This window comes from Chanodichthys erythropterus, chromosome 17 (genome assembly GCF_024489055.1).
Source record: "Chanodichthys erythropterus isolate Z2021 chromosome 17, ASM2448905v1, whole genome shotgun sequence".
NCBI classification, from domain to species: Eukaryota; Metazoa; Chordata; class Actinopteri; order Cypriniformes; family Xenocyprididae; genus Chanodichthys; species Chanodichthys erythropterus.
Window position 1 is genome coordinate 3795121 of NC_090237.1, and position 17612 is coordinate 3812732.

A 17612-nucleotide genomic window follows, 5' to 3' on the forward strand; every position below is an offset into this window, starting at 1 on the left:
CTGAATGATGTGCAAGAAACAAGACTCATAAAAGCTCAAACGTGCTACGTAACCAATGAGTTTTATTCTCTTAAACATATTCAGACAGTTTTAAACAACTTTGGAAAAGTATTGGCATATTTATCAATGATGATAATATCCTGTAAGATGTAGCCATAAAACCATTATCTTTTTATGAACTGACTCTGCTAAAGAAAACGGTTTGTTATAAATGTAATTGTTTTCATTACAAATTTTATATCAACAATATGCAAGTTCACCAACAACAATTTTTTTTTTTTTGAAAGAGTAGGCCATTTCAGCACTATTTCATCTTCAGCAAATAAGAAAGCAAGAACAGCTTCATGTGTGTATAAATAATTTTCCCCCTCATGTTCTTTTCCATCTCTTTTTCCTCCTTTCTTTCTTATTTATCTTTTTTCTAATGAGCAAATTATTGTTTTTTCTCTGTATTCTTATGATAATGGGTGCATTGTTGTTAAATGTTTTGTTTAATAAATGTAAACTCTTTATTTTGTGCATCAGTAAAAAAAAAAAAAAAAAAAAAAAAAAAAAACTTGTCCAACACATCATTGAATAAAACTTCTGTTGCTTAATGAAAATAATTCGAGGTATCTCAACCTTTTGACTACTCTAAATACCATTTACGACACATACTCAAAATTAGAGACATTTCTAACTCGATTTCGAGTAGTCAAAAATATATTTCCCGACACCTAAACTGTACCTGCTCCTAATCGAATCTGCTGTTGTGTGACATGAGACTGAATTTACTCAGCTTCTCCTCCTAGCCTCTCCCCTGTTGATATTGGCAATGCTAGTGCTATCTTCTAACAACTGCAGTCTGCGGCTTTTGTTGTCACGTTGAGGAAAAACTACTTTAGGAATTAGTAAATAACATCTGGATGCATTCATATGTGGTAAAAAGTCTCCTGTATGACAGGTATGTAGCACTGTGATTTTAATTCAATCATGTTGCAAAACGGACCAGCTGGAGTGTTTGTTCAGTAACGTCAGAGAACCACAAAACTGCTTGTCTGATTTTATTTAATATTCGTTTTGAAAGGATAAGAATGTACAACTCGGTAGGATAAGTTATGCCCTTGGGGCTTAGCATTTGTATCTATAAAGTAATTTTGACTACTACGAATTTTTAACTCTAGAGATCTATATCGAAATTTTACCCAGTCACAAAACTAAATTTAGATCTTCATAATCAAAAATCAGCCTGAGATATCCATAATTACCATCAAGCACACCATACGTGTCTGACAAATTACAGGATCATCACTTTATGTGATGATAATCATCTTTTGATGTGTGTTTAATGTTTTACCCCTCAGGTTAAAGTAACTGGCTACAAAAAAACATACCTGCAAACTCTCTTTTCTGACACTGAAATAGGTCATTCACATAATCAGTGCAGATCAGATGAGTTTTGATTTGAATGTATCTGAAGGGATAAATAAAAGTTTTGATGGCATCTTTTTGTCTTTCCTCAGTATGTTGCCTAATAAAGTAGTCTTTATTAGCACAGCGTTGTTTGTGTTCAGGAGTAACCGCTGTATTTCTGCTTTTCTATAAGCGCAGCGTTGCCAGATTGGAAATGTCCATGCATCATACCAGAAGCTCAAAATTATAGATAAATGAACTAAATTCATAATTAACGATTTTTACAACGAAATTAATCAATACTGAACTTACTTAAGCTGGACAGTCACACTATTTTAGATGCTGTACAGCCAAAATTATGTTCCCTCTATCTCTGTAAAGTTATACTTTGACACAATCTACATTGTAAAAAGCGCTATATAAATAAAGGTGACTTGACAAGTAAAACATACAGAATACAGCTTTATCTAGACAAAAAACTTTTTGACATGACCTGCAAATTACCAAAGTAGATAAATAACTAGGCGTACCTTTGTGGGGAAACAACTGACATACACTGTATATGCACCACCTTAAGAGTGAATTTGCATTTTCATTCAGCCTGTCTGCCATTTTTGTACATAATCATTTAGTGTCAAATTTGAGGTTTATCATTTTATAAAACATTTTATTTGGTCAAAACTGGTTTTATTTGAACTGTAAAGTTGTTAAAATCGTATTTCTTTGTCATTTTACAGTTTAGGATGTTACCATAGACATGCTCAAAACAACTTTGCTACCTATACATGTTTGCAACCCTCCTATTCAGTCTGTGCATATTGTTTATTAAGTAGATTTCTTTTCATTGAATATAACCTGTGCCCTGTTTCATCCTTATATCATGGGTTACATAAAAGTGAACAACCTTGAGCTGTTTTATACACTACTAATATGTGACCATCAAAATGCTCTATATTTGATTATAAATTCAGACATTTATCTTTGATTTTCCAGATCTGGTCCTGTGGGCCTCAGTATCACACATTGATCACAATTCACACCTGCAGTGAAGCTCCCACAACAATTTACCAATAAATACTGGGAATATTCACATCATCCTACAAGAGAAGGACAAACTCCGGGTGAAGCAGCTGAAATCTGTATGATTGTTAAAGATGGAATTTATTAAAGAAGAGATTGAAGATATGAGTTTTCCAGAATCATCCATAAAACATGAAGATGAAATAGGTTGGTGTCCATTCTTGATTCTTCACTGTTTCCTGCTGAGAAACCTTAAAGACCCCGTGGTGAAAATCCAAGTTTTTAATGTTGTTTATACATCTATGTGGTGTTTTTAATATGCTTTAAGACAAATCATGTGCAAATTCATAAAACCACACCATTGCAGAGTATTTTCCCCTTAAAACTGCAGTGAAGCATAGACCGTCTCAAAAACACGGTTTGAAATCGCCCTTGTCTGATGTCACAAACATGCTGTAACCAATCCCATCAATGTGAGGCTGGGCTTTAGCATATCATTAACAATGTTGTGAAGCAGGGGGGTCTTGAGAAGCGATATATTTTTCATATATAGCCAGTATATTTTTTTACATTGATATGAAAAATTGGGTACATTTAGCAATATAGCGGATGAATTATGTATATTACGATGTTATGATGAACTATATGTCTTTCTCCACTGACATTCTGAGTTGTTCAAAGTGTTTCTAAGGATACTGAGTACTAGAAGGCAGCTGTCTGACTCTGAGACGGTGAACAGGAACATGATTGGCAGATTATTTTGCTTGTTTTAAAGAAAAACAATTAATTTTGACTTATTTTTTTCTGAAAACAAGACAAACATTTTTACTTGTCTTGTAAGAATTTAGATATTTGGACTTGAAACAAGGCAAAAAAAAAACTAAAGTATTTTATTAAAAGTATTTTTTGCAGCGTTACAGTTCAATTATGTAGCATGTACAGCACAAATCTCTACTTTCTCCAACAGGACATTGATTTCGGCCTCGCTAAAATTATTTTTCTTGCTGCTTGCCATTCTCAACTAAAGAATTTGGACATTGAATGCTGCTCTTTTTTATGCTAATGATATTAATTAGGGGGTGTTTACAAAGCGGAGATCTGACCATTGGTGCACAATTTCAAGATCATTTGCGATTTATAGATTTCACATGTAAAAGAGAGGCGTATGCACGTTTTTTTGTGCATACTTTTTTCGGAATCGCACATACACACATTTCAGAAATGATCTTAGATTAAATATAGGGAAGTTTCTAAATGATGCCCCAGGTGTTTTGTAATGCGACCGCAGTGTAAACAGTCATATCAGAATGCATGCAGGTTTTTTTTATTATTTTTTTTCATTATTATTATTACTATTATTATATACATAACTCGAGATCAACATTCATTACGATTCTGCGCTCATGGGAGTATATTCAAAGATTTTACATACTCCACGTTATCAAGACAGTTGTGAACGGTAGTCAGTAGAAGGGCAGTGATGGGTCAGAACTCGAAAGTATTACAGAGACAGCTCTATAATACAAGCAAAACATGAGGGCTCATATTATAAAAGTTTCAAAACTCTGCTCTCTTTTGTCACATCATATTCCTTATTTTTCATATTGCCTGCCCATAATTTCACTGGCTTCTGCAGCAGATCACACTATAAATAAACACGTAATCGGTTACTTTAATGCCCTTTGTGTTTATCCAATGTGTTCATGTTTTCACTTGCGGAGATCCTACCTCAACCAAGTCAAACACACAAAATGAGTCAAAGAAGCATTCTACGCGAGTGAAGGCGGAGCCTCGGCGCACACCTCTTATTACATTGTTGTCACGGACCAATGGTAGTATGAAGGTGTTTTGCAGCTGGAGAGAACTTTCCTGAAAGTTTGCTTTGGCAAGCTATTTCTAACTTCCAAAAATAACACAACACGAACTTCGCTTTGGCCTGATTTTGTTCGAATCGATTTCGTTTGAAGTATATCGGGGCCTTTAATGTTATGAAGCGACGAGAATACTTTTTGTGTGCTAAAACAAAACAACAATGACTTTATTCAAAAAGTTCCTCTCTCCCCTGTCATTCTCCTATGCTATTTAGGTAGCAGCGATTCTATGTTCTACATTAGCATGCTGGTTCAGTATAAAAATCTCTTTGATTTCATCAAAATATCTTTCATTTGTGTTCCAAAGATGAATGCAGGTCTTACGGGTTTGGAATGACACAAGGGTGAGTAATTAATCATAGAAATTTCATTTTTGGGTGAACTAACCCTTTAAGCTCATTCAAGAGCATTTTTAACAATGTTGTTTTACAAAATAATAATTTATAAAAAAAAATACTTTGTTAGTTAGGTGCATACAATGTGAGTGAATGAAATCAAATTTTGAAGGCCATAGAGTCAATCCATTAAACATTGAACTGGACTAGATCCAAAAAGCAACAGTATGAACAGAAAAAGGTCTGAGACCACATTCCTACTTAAAGGATTACTTCTGAATGAAAATTTCCTGATAATTTACTCACTTCTGTGCCATCCAAGATGTTCATGTCTTTCTTTCTTCAGACGAAAAGAAATTAAGGTTTTTGATGAAAACGTTATTCTCCTTAAAGTGGTCTCTAAACAGTTGAAGGTCAAAATTAGTTTTAGTGCAGCTTCAAAGGACTTAAAATGATACCAGACGAGGATTAAGAGTCTTGTCTAATGAAATGATCAGTCATTTTCTTTAAAAAAAAAATACAATTGCAAAACACAAATGATCACCTCACAAGTGCTTCAAGTCAAGTCACCTTTATTTATATAGCGCTTTTTACAATGCAGATTGTGTCAAAGCAGCTTTACATTGATAACTGGTTTATATATTTGGCTGCACAGCAGCTCTTAAAGAATAGTGTCAATGCAGGCAGATCAAAACACTGTTGAATATCAAATGTCAAGTCAAATGTCAAGTGTCCCCAGCTATGCAAGCCAATGGCGACAGAGGCAAGGAACCCAAACTCCAACAGGTGACATTAGGTGGCAAATAGGTCTTAAAATGGAGAGAAAAAAAAACCTTGGGAGAAACTTGGGCTTCCACCATTCCGCTTTCCGTGTTCTTCAAATAAGCTTACGCTGTATACCTACACCTTCTTCTATTCTACTTTCAGAAAAAATGGAACGGGCGCTGTGTTCGTTTCATAAGTTGAGTTTTGACTTGGCTCACCGCTTGGTCCACTTAAAGAGGTCTGAGTTTGGTTCTTTTAAAGAGGACTCAAGTGTGAAAGCACCCTAAATGCTTATAATCTTAAATAGCTGTTGTCTTCCACATTTTATTTAACAAGAAAATTACAGAACTAACACCTCAAAGATCTGACTTGATTGCTTTCTTCTGTTAAATCAGAGTTTTAACCACATAATGTTTTTATTTTAGACTGGATGGAGATGAAACCACAAAGACATGAACTGAATGAAGCAGAGGAGGAAAAGCAGAGCATCAAAACTCAAAGAACAAAAGCTAATAGGCTGCACATCTGCTCTCAGTGTGGAACAAGTTTCAGTCTAAAAGGATGCCTTAAGACACTCATAACATTTCACACTGGAGAGAGACCGTATACATGCACTCAGTGTGGAAAGAGTTTCTGTAAAAAAGTACACCTTAAGATACACATAAGAATTCACACTGGAGAAAAAACGTTTACATGCACTCAATGTGAAAAGAGTTTAGATGGTAAATCAGGTCTCAGAAATCATCTGCATGTTCGCTCTGGAGAAAAACGGTGTGATCAGTATGGTAAAGATTTTAATTTGTCATCAAATCTAAAAAAAAACCTAAAAGTTCCTTCAGATGAGAGGCCTTATGTTTGTTTCTTCTGTGGAAAGAGTTTTTTAGGACTTTATCATTTTAAACTGCACCAGAAAACACATAATGAAGTGAGAGATCATGTGTGTTTGGACTGTGGGAAGAGCTTTACTAGAGCTTACTGTCTGAAACAGCACCAAAGAATTCATACTGGAGAAAGACCTTACAAGTGCTCATATTGTGACAAGAGTTTTACTCGTTCTGAATCCCTAAAATCACATAAGCTACTTCATACTGGAGAGAAGCCGTACCACTGTACTGAGTGTGAGAAGAGTTTTACTCGAACATCAGATCTCAGACATCATCAGCTCTGTCACACTGGAGAAAAGCCATTTAATTGTGATCGGTGTGGTAAAAAGTTTACTTCATCATCAAATTTAAAACAACACCTGAAGGTTCATTCAGATGAGAGGCCTTATGTGTGTTCTCTCTGTGGAAAGAGTTTTTCATGGCTGGACAGTTTTAAACTTCACCAGAAATCACATAATGAAGTGAGAGATCATGTGTGTTTGGAGTGTGGGAAGAGCTTTACTAGAGCTGACTGTCTGAAACTGCACCAAAGAACTCATACTGGAGAAAAACCTTACAAGTGCTCATATTGTGACAAGAGTTTTGCTCAGTCTGCACATCTGAAATCACATGAGCGAGTTCATACTGGAGAGAAGCCATACCACTGTACTCAGTGTAGGAAGAGTTTTAGACATTTATCAAGACTTCTCACTCATGTGAAAATATGTTGCAAGTGAGCAACATTTGTTGTAGTATCTTGAACGTATTTGTTTCTCATTGTGCGCTAAATAGGTCTTGAATTAGATAAATTTGTGTAAATTTCTTATTTAATAAGTGTACTAACTGTCTTCTGATAGCACTTGTAATTTTGAGAAATAAAACAGAAACAACATCTTGTCTGGTATGTGTTTGTTACATTAACTTGTTTACTGTTTTTATGTCTCCCCTTCTCCACTTTTTTTCTTTTACGTGAGTGATGCTACCATCCTGTTGAAATTGTTACAAGGAAATATGGAATTGTGGGATTACAAAATTAAGAATCTGTTTTAGATCTGCTGATCCTACATCCTGACATGCATTGCATGACAAATTAAGGTGAAGTGCATTTTATTTAGAATTTTAAAGGGTTAGTTTACCCAGAAATGAAAATTCTGTCATTAGTTACTCACCCTCATGTCGTTAAAAACCTGTAAGACTTTTGTTCATCTTCGGAACACAAATTAAGATCTTTTAGATGAAATCTGAGAGATGTCTGTCCCTCAGACTGCATTTTCAACTTGATCTTTGACACTTTAAAAGTTCATAAAGAGATTGTCAAACTAATCCATATGAATTGAGCAGTTGAGTAGTCCAAATTTTTGTTACTCGCATACACTGATCAGCAAACATAAGCAGAAGCTCGACCGAACCTGAATGATGCATGAGAAACAAGCTTCTTCCAGAAACTCAGTTTTTAACAACTTTGTAAAAGTATTGGCATACTTATACATTTTAATATCCTGCAAGGTGTAACCATAAAACCATTATCTTTTTATGAATTGACTCTGCTAAAGAAAATGATTGCTTTGTTATAAATGTAATTGTTAAAAAATATCTAAAAAAAAAAAACATAAAAAACATTTTCGACTCATACGCAGAATTAGAGACATTTTTTATTCAATTTAGAAGAGTCAAAATTTCTCAGATATCTGAATTGTACCTGCTCCTAGTCGAATCTGCTATTGTGTGACGTGAGACTGAATTTACTCAAGTTTCTTCTCAGAGACCCTCCCTGACATCGATAATGCTACTGCTAACCGCTAATAACTGTAGTCTGTTGCTTTTGTTGTCACGTAGAGAAAAGCTGCTTAAGGAATTATTAAATAACATCTGGATGCATTAATATGTGGTAAAAGTTCTCCAGTATGTCAGGTATGTAACGCTGGGATTTTAATTAAATCATTTTGCAAAACGGACCAACTGGAGTGTTTGTTTAATAACGATAGAGGATCGCTAACTGCTTGTTTGATTATATTTAATATACATTTCGAAAGGACAAGATTGAAGAACTGGGTATGATTGGTTAGCATCTGTATCTAGTAGTTTTGACTACAAACTAAGAATCGTTAATTCCAGATATCAATATCGGGTTTTTTTTTCCAGTCACAAAACTAATTGCAGAAATATCTCCCAAAGAAAGAAATTCATAGTCAAAAATCAACCTGAGATGCCATCAAGCACGCCCTGGTGTCTGACAAACTACATGATCATCACGTTATGTGATGATAATCATCTTTCGATGTGTGTTTTTGATGTTTTAAACTTTAGGTTAAAGTACATGACTACACAACAGGCTACAAAAAAAAAAAAAAAAAAAACCCTGCAAACGCTCTTTTCTGACATTGAAATTGGCCATTCACGTGATTAGTGCAGATCTGAGTTTTTATTCGAATGTATATATGAAGGGAACTGTCTTCGTAAAAGCATCTTTTATTTTTCCTCCGTATGATGCCTAATAAAGCAGTGATTATAAGAGCAGTGCTGCTTGTGTTCAGGAGTAACCACTGTATTTCTGCTTTTCCATAAGCACCACCTTCTGTCAGAGAGTGAATTAGCATGTTCATTTTTTCATTCAGCCTGTCTGCCGTTTTTGTTCATACAACTTTACATACATAATCATTTAGTCTCAAATGTGAGATTTAGCATTTTATAACTTTTTATTTTGTATAAACTGTAAAGTTGTTTTCATATATTATTATCATTTTACAGTGTAGGATGTTACCATAGACACTGAGGTTTCTAAACATTTTGTTCTAATATCAGAACTTTCTAACGTGATTTCACAATTTTTAGAAGATTATTACTTAAATCCACCACTCCCCTCTATTCAGTCATATTGTTTATTTAGTGTTTATTTTCTGTCATCTCATTAGATTTCGGATTAATTTAGATATTAAATAATAGAACATGTGCCCTGTTTCATCCTTATAATATCCTGGGTTATATAAAAATGAGCAACCTTCCTATTAGTAGACTATAAGTTTTACACTGTACTAATATGTAAACATCAAATTGCACTATTTTTAAACTAAATTAAAGACACCATATATGTTTTATGTTAAAGTCAGGCATAACATTATGACGACCTTCCTAATATTGTGTTGGACCCTCTTTTGCTGCCAAAACAGCCCTGACCCATCAAGGCATGGACTCCTCTAGACCCCTGAAGGTGTGCTGTGGTATCTGCACCAAGATCCTTTAGGTCCTGTAAGTTGTGAGGTGGAGCCTCCATGCATCAGACTTGTTTGTTCAGCACATCCCACAGATGTTCAATTTGATTGAAATCTGGGGAATTTGGAGGCCAAGTCAACACCTCAAACTCATTGTTGTACTCCTCAAATCATTCCTGAACCATTTTTGCTTTGTGGCAAGGCGCATAATCCTGCTGAAAGAGGCCACAGCCACCAGGGAATACCGTTTCCATGAAAGGGTGTACATGGTCTGCAGCAATGCTTAGGTAGGTGGTACCAACAGCTCGTCTGTTGGATTGGACCACACGGGCCAGCCTTCGCTCCCCACATGCATCAATGAGCCTTTGCCGCCAATGACCCTGTCATCGGTTCACCACAGTTCCTTCCTTGGAGCACTTTTGATAGATACTGACCTTTGCAGACCAGGAACACCCCACAAGAGCTGCAGTTTTGGAGATGCTCTGACCTAGTCATCTAGCCATCATAATTTGGCCCTTGTCAAACTCGCTCAAATCCTTACGCTTGTCCATTTCTCCTGCTTCTAACACATCAACACTGAGGACAAAATGTTCACTTGCTGCCTATTATATCCCACGCACTAACAGGTGCTGTGATGGAGAGATAATCAGTGTTATTCACTTCACCTGTCAGTGGACATAATGTTATGTCTGAACCGTGTATAAGTAGTCAGGTTAAGGAGGTTAGTTTAGGGTTGTTTTAGCATCTGCACGTGGTCCTGTTCAGTATTGCAACTTATATCTAACATGTAAACGCTTTTTCCTGTTGCAATGTAATAATTTCAGCATATTTAAATTGTTTAGTATATATTTAGTCCTTTCTTTTTGATTTGTCCAGATCTGGTCCTGTGGGTAATCCGTAACACACAGTGATCACAGTTCACACCTGCAGTGAAGAGAAGGACAAACTCCAGATGTAGCAGCTGAAATCTGTGTGACTGTTAAAGATGGAGTTTATTAAAGAGGAGATTGAAGACATGAGTGATCCAGAACCATCTGGAATAAAACATGAAGATACTGAGGAACAAATAGGTTGGTGTCCATTCTTGAATCTCCATGAAAGCCAACATATTAAATGTCATGGATGAATATTTACTGAGTAATCCACAGTTTTGTAGAGGGGGTCAAAATGATAATTTTCACCTGAGATTTGGAACCAAATTTCAGGGGTGTAAAAATGATTTTCGAAAGATAGAAGCATCATTATTTTAGTTTTACACAGAGATTGGTAGGTCTGTTAGTAAAATCTGTTGACTTTAACAGTCTTTGTTGCATTTTATGCCAACAGTGACAGTTCAAATGTAAGAAAAAGCACTTCTGCTTTTTGCCCTAAATTTGCATGCCTGTAACTTAAGAAGTATTAAAGATCTCTTAATATCCTTTTTAGATTCTGGTTCTTAATCAACACTTATTTTATCTTCATTTTAAAGGCTCCATATGGTTTAATCCCAGAGATATGGAGATCTTAATGTGGCTCCATGAGTAAATTGGTACATTTTCAACATTTGTAGTAGTCAAAAACCAAATGTGGGTCACTTTTCAAACAGTTGTTTGAAAAAAAAAAAAAATGTCTGAAGAACAAATAATAATGAAACTAGAAATGGATCTTGTTTCCCTCTATCAAAAGAATTGCATACAAAATAATCTCGGAGTGCCAAAAAAATATTTTTATCTCAAGAAGTATTAAAGATATCTTAATATAACTTAATAGTTTTTTGTTCCTAAGAAACTTTAATTTTGGAATCTTCAATTTTAAGGCCCTATAACATGGTTCAATCCCAGAGATATTAGGATGGCAGTGTGGCAACATGTAATTACAATACTTTGTATTTTAACACTTGGTAGCTTCAGAAGCTGTTTAAAATCCTTTCTTCCAAATATCCCTGAAAATGATTCAAATATAGATTATTTTAAATACACTTTTGAGAGTAAGTTAATATGCCTCAACTTGACAATTTCAGTGGGATACATTTCTAGTTCCAAAATTATTTAATCTTCAGACATTCCTCTTTAAATGCAATAAGTATCAGTGGTGTGCAAATGAAACACATTTGGTTTCAACAAATTGATCATGGAGCCGCATAAAGATCCCCATATGTATGGGATTCAACCATATAGAGCCTTGAAGATTTAAAAAGAAATGTGTGTTAACAACCAGCATCTAAATCATATTGAGATGTCTTTAATACTTTGAGCTAACTGGCACACAAACTTAGGGAAAACTGTATTTATGGCACTCAGATCTGTATATTCAATGCAGTTGTGTTGATCGAAAAATATGAGATACATTTCTAGTTTCAACATTATTTGTTATTCAGATATTCCTCTTTAAAAGAAAAGTATCAGCTGTATACAAACTGACCCACATTTGGTTTTTAACCACCGAAAATGTGTACAATTTACCAATTTACTCATGGAACCGCTTTAAGATTTCCAGGGATTGAACCAAATAGAGCCTTTAAAATGAAGATAACAAAAGACATGTTGATTAAGAACCAGAATTAAAAGGATACTAAGAGATTTTTAATACATCTTGAATTACAGGCATGCAAACTTGGGGCAAAAAGCACAAGAAGTGTTTTTTGCCATTTTTGAACTGTCACCATTGGCATGTAATGCAACAAAGACTGCTAAAATCAACAGATTTAACTAACAGACCCACCAGTCTTTGTGTAAAAATAAAATAACAATGCTGCCATCTTTCTAAAATTATTTGTACCCTACTGTAATTTGGCTCCAAATCTCTGGTGAAAATTTTAATTTTGATCCCCTCAAAAAAAAAAAAAAAAAAAAAAGTGGAATACTCAATAAATATTCATCCATAGCATTTAATATTTTTGCTGTCATCACCATTTATGTTTGTCTTTCTTCAGAATAAATATGAACAAAATAAAAAATTTGGGCTGGGGAAGTTTTCCAAATTTGGTTGATTTGACATGGAACTTTTTGCCTTTCTCCTCTGTCATTCTAAAGCATTTTTAAGGATGCTGATTTTTAGAGATGGTGAACGGGAACATGATTTGTGTAACATTAGCAACATATTATTACTGTTACGTGTCTGACATAGAGAGCAACACTGAATCAGTTTCTGGTTCAAACATATATGGCTGAATTAAACAAGTATTTTGACTTGCCATCGTGTAGCGTTTACTACAGTAAATGTGACCAACCGGATCATGTATTCCGAGCTCGTGTGATTGAATGGAGGCGGAAGTGGGAGTGTAGAGGGTGGGAAAAGGAGAACAACCAATAAAACACAGACCTACAACATAATAATTATTCAGACAAATGAATATTAAAATATGACCATGGAGAGAGTTGAGAGCACCTTGATGTATTTTAAAAATATAACCTTATGACGTCAAACTCCGAAGAACGAAGAAGAAACGTGGAAGAACATTAAAAAGGTCTAATAATATTTTCATTACATAGCACTACAATCTCTTACTTTTTTGGCCATTCTTCTTTGAAATTTTGGTCTACATCATTTGTTGTGTTCATGATCAGACAAACTGCTGTCCTTATTTTCAAATATATATTTCATTTGTAGAAGACATGATGAAATACGTGCACAGTGCTGTTCATGTTTAGAGCTCTAGTCTAGAGTATTAAATCCATCCAAAACTTGAAGCACGCTTGCTCCATTTCATTAATATGTGAAAAATATATTATCCGCATTGCGAGCGTTGTTGAACTCGTCACGGCATTCGGTGCAGAAACAGATCTCATGCTCACTCTGCGTGTTCTTACATATTAAATATTGTTATAGTCGTGTTTGAACTCTAGTGGCCTGTACCATGATGTTAGTTGAACAAACTCAGGGTTATAGGATAAGTTTCGAGTTGACAAAACCAAACCACTCCAGTCTGGCTTTGTTTGGTATCATGATGCTGATCATCAACTTTCTCTTTCAACTCAGGTTTTGATCCTGAGTTTGTGGAGCAAGTGCACATGATTGTGTGACAAACAGCCAATCACATGCCTTGAAACATAGAGAAACTGTGATTCATTTCTTGCAGGAGAGCCAGAACTCTCTTGCTGAAGGTTGAGTTTTTTTATAGTACATATGGTATGTATATTAATATTCATTGAAAATAAATGCTTAATAACTGTTAAACAAAAATTGCTTGTGTGTATTGGATTAAAAACTATATATCCTAAATATATTTTACTTTATAATGACCATTAACTCGGAGAAAGAGAAACTGGGGGAGTGACTTTATTGCATTGGACGTGTCAGTGTCACTCTGCTCACATCTGATTGCTCTAATTTCACTCTTGAGATCTCTTACCCAGAACATAACCGTGAAGCATAAGTTACTATGGTGATGAACACCACTAAAAGCCAATTCATGTTCATGATACAACCCAGGATTGGCGCAAACTAATCTGAAATTTACCTGGCTAGCCAGCTAATCCTACAGGTCCCAGCTCTGACCGCATCATGAGGAAAATACAAATAACACGTGTTACTGAGGAAACATACACTTACGATATGTGTCCGAACATAGAGCACAGGTAAATGAACAGCGCTGAAGCGTTTTTTTACGACATTTGAGCTCTCCGCTGTAATGCGATCTCGTGCATAATACAGCGCAGTGATTTAATTAAACGAGTTAATTCTCATGAATAAATGTGGAGAAAAGCTCAGAAGCTGCTGACATAAATTCATTCTGTCCAGCCATGGCACTGGTTCAACTTTGCTTTTTAAACCGTAAGAACGAAATAGTTCGGAAAAACTAAAAAATAATTTTTTTTCACTTAATAATAAACATAAGTACTATTGTTGTTTTCAATGATGTGCAACCTGTACATATCTGTTAACATCTAAAAAAAAAAAAAAATGTGTTTTACGGTTTTATGACCCTTTAATGTAACAAAGCTTAAGTTCACCAGATTTGGTGGCTGTGAAATAGTGAGCAAAATAGAGACGATAAATTAAACATAAAATGCTTCTAAATGATCACAATCCTGAATAGCTGTTGTCATCCCACATTTGAAATGAAATAACAAGAAAATTACGGACTAACATATCAAAATCTGATACTTGATAACTCTGTTACTTTCTTCTGTTAAATCAGTTCACTTAAACTTATTTTGACCACATAATATTTTCATTTTAGACTGGATGGAGATGAAACCGCAAAAACATGAACTGAATGAAGCAGAGGAGGAAAAGCAGAGCATCAAATCTCAAAGAACAAAAGATAATAAGCCGCACATTTGCACTCAGTGTGGAAAGAGTTTCACACAAAAAGGAAACCTTAAGAGACACATAAGAATTCACACTGGAGAAAAACCGTTTACATGCACTCAGTGTGGAAAGAGTTTTTTCCAAGCATCTAGTCTCAGTAATCATCTACGCATTCACTCTGGAGAAAAACAGTGTGATCGGTGTGGTAAAGATTTTCATTCATCATCACATCTAAAACAACACCTAAAAGTTCATTCAGATGAGAGGCCTCGCTTGTGTTCTTTCTGTGGAAAGAGTTTTTCAAGGCTTTATAGTTTTAATCTGCACCAGAAAATACATAATGAAGTGAGAGATCATGTGTGTTCTGACTGTGGGAAGAGCTTTATTAGAGCTGACAGTCTGAAACTGCACCAAAGAATTCATACTGGAGAAAAACCTTACAAGTGTTCATATTGTGAAAAGAGTTTTGCTCGTTCTAAGAGCCTGAAATCACACGAGCGAGTTCATACTGGAGAGAAGCCGTACCACTGTACTCAGTGTGGAAAAAGTTTAACTCATGCAACAGCTCTCAGAATTCATCTGCGCATTCACTCTGGAGAAAAGCCATTTAATTGTGATCAGTGTGGTAAAAAGTTTATTTCATCATCACATTTAAAAAAACACCTAAACATTCATTTAGATGAGAGGCCTTATGTGTGTTCTCTCTGTGGAAAGGGTTTTTCATGGCTGAACAATTTTAGACAGCACCAGAAAACACATAATGAAGTGAAAGATCATGTGTGTTGTTATTGTGGGAAGAGCTTTAATAGAGCTGGCAATCTGAAACAGCACCAAAGGACTCATACTGGAGAAAAACCTTACAAGTGCTCATATTGTGACAAGAGTTTCACTCATTCTGGATCCCTGAAATCACATGAGCGACTTCATACTGGAGAGAAGCCGTACCACTGAACGTAGTGCACTTGTGTAAAAATGTGTTGCAAGTGAGCTGCATTTGTTTTCATGTTATATACATTCAAGTAAATAGTGTGAGATAATTAAAAATTTTAGTCCTAAAGCACAATATTATTTTGCCATATTGGTTAAAAAAACAAATGCTTGGGAAATCTTTTAAGACTTAAAAGTTAAAGCTTCACCAGTCCACAAGTCATTGTTGTAGTTTATTTCCTTTACGCTGGATTGTGTGTAAATAGGTCTTTCTTGAATTAGATAAATTGACGTCATTTTCTTATTTACTAAGTGTACTAAATTGTCTTCTGATAGTACTTGTAATTTTGAGAAATAAAACGGAAAGAACATCTTGTCTGGTGCGTGTGTGTTTCTTTAACTTGTTTATCCCCCCACCCTCTTTTTCTTTTTACGTGAGTGATACCCAGTGTTGCCAGACATATGATAATTATCTTATTTGTATGATAATTTTGACCTCTGTACGATGTATGATCAATAATGAAAAAAATCCCATAATTTACAATAATTTCAATATTTTGTGACACTTCAAATGATGGTCGTTATAATCGGTTCATTGATATAGCTGTGAGGATTTAGGGCTGGGCGATGTATCGAATGCTTTTGTCACGCGCATTTCTTCAGTAAAGCCGGTTCCCTGATTACCGCTAAATCGCCATCACCTGCTTTCAAATGAAGCGGCATTTAATAGACAGAGCCGTAGTTCACTGATAAGACACGCAATATCGCGTTCAATATCGATATGTATCGCCGCCGATATTGAACGCGATATTGCGTGTCTTATCAGTGATCTATCACTGCGATTCAATCTAGACAATCTAGCGATTCTCTACATCATGGTTGTAAGGAGAACATAAACTTTAGCTGTGTCCGAAACCGCTCACTCGTTCACTCATTCACTAATCCCTATATAGTGTATGGCATTTGAGTGCACTATATCTGTATGGAGTGAACGAAATGGAGTGAATGAATTCGGACGCTGACGTATACACTGTGCGTCGGAGATATCTATCTCAGAAACGGCTCGACACGCAGTAAAACAATTTTATCCTACATGTAATTTACATTATAAAGCAATGTTAATAACGATAACAATCATAATGACTTCATTTTGTAATCATACATGCCTCTGTGCAGGCTTTGTAGTTTAATCGATTGTATATTTTTTTTTTTTTGTCATGCTTAATGTGTTCATAATCATTTAATACTATAAAATACTGCAAACAAAAATAAACACATTAACAAGTGTACATAATTTCATGTATTTATCCTTTTTAATAAAGTTGTTAGAAACTCTCACGCTCACAGATTACGTGGTCTTTGAGCGCCCTCAGGCGACCGTTATGATTTGAATACGCTACCTATGATTAACGAATTTTTTTAAATCATCCACTAAATTATCATCTTTTAAAGTTTAATGAGTTAACAGTGCCACAAATTATTAAAACACATTGCTGTTAGTAAAACACATTAAATTGATTTAACGCCTACATAATATTTTAATAATAAAAATAATATTTTTATTAATATAATTTCATTTTTTAATTCATCTATATAATAATGTCCCCCTACATTTTAGTAGGTTTTATTCAAGTAGTGATTAAAAAAAAAAAAAAAGGTTAAAAATTTGATTTTGGGAAATAGTGCTTCAGCAAGTGTACATGGAATGTACACTCGAAATCAGAGAGAATTGTGGGTATAAAGTAGTGAACGAATGTAGGGAATGAAGTCGTTCACTCAGAATTCGGACGCCACTACAAAATGGCCGACACCCGATATAGTGGACTATATAGTGGATAGGGAGCGGTTTCAGACACAGCTTTTGTTAGGCATGTCTTCCATTTCATCTCCATGTTCCATGTTCTTCTCGGCCAATCATCATGGAGAATGACTCTCTCACGAGCTTAAGTTAACGTTTCTGCTGCGGCGCTTAGGTCAGTTGTTTCCCACTAAGGTACG

At 35.1% G+C, this 17612-nt stretch overlaps 1 protein-coding gene across 1 annotated transcript; it reads left to right on the forward strand.

Annotated features, from left to right (window-relative positions):
• Window positions 1–802: 802 nt before the first annotated feature.
• On the forward strand, window positions 803–16294 carry LOC137005181 (zinc finger protein 420-like). Its single transcript, XM_067366003.1, has 6 exons — window positions 803–943; window positions 2386–2619; window positions 5809–6979; window positions 9658–9724; window positions 10441–10525; window positions 14617–16294. Exons 2-6 carry the CDS (start codon window positions 2547–2549, stop codon window positions 15636–15638), a joined length of 2418 nt encoding a protein of 805 aa, XP_067222104.1. The 5' UTR covers window positions 803–943; window positions 2386–2546; the 3' UTR covers window positions 15639–16294.
• The last annotated feature ends 1318 nt before the right edge of the window (window positions 16295–17612 follow it).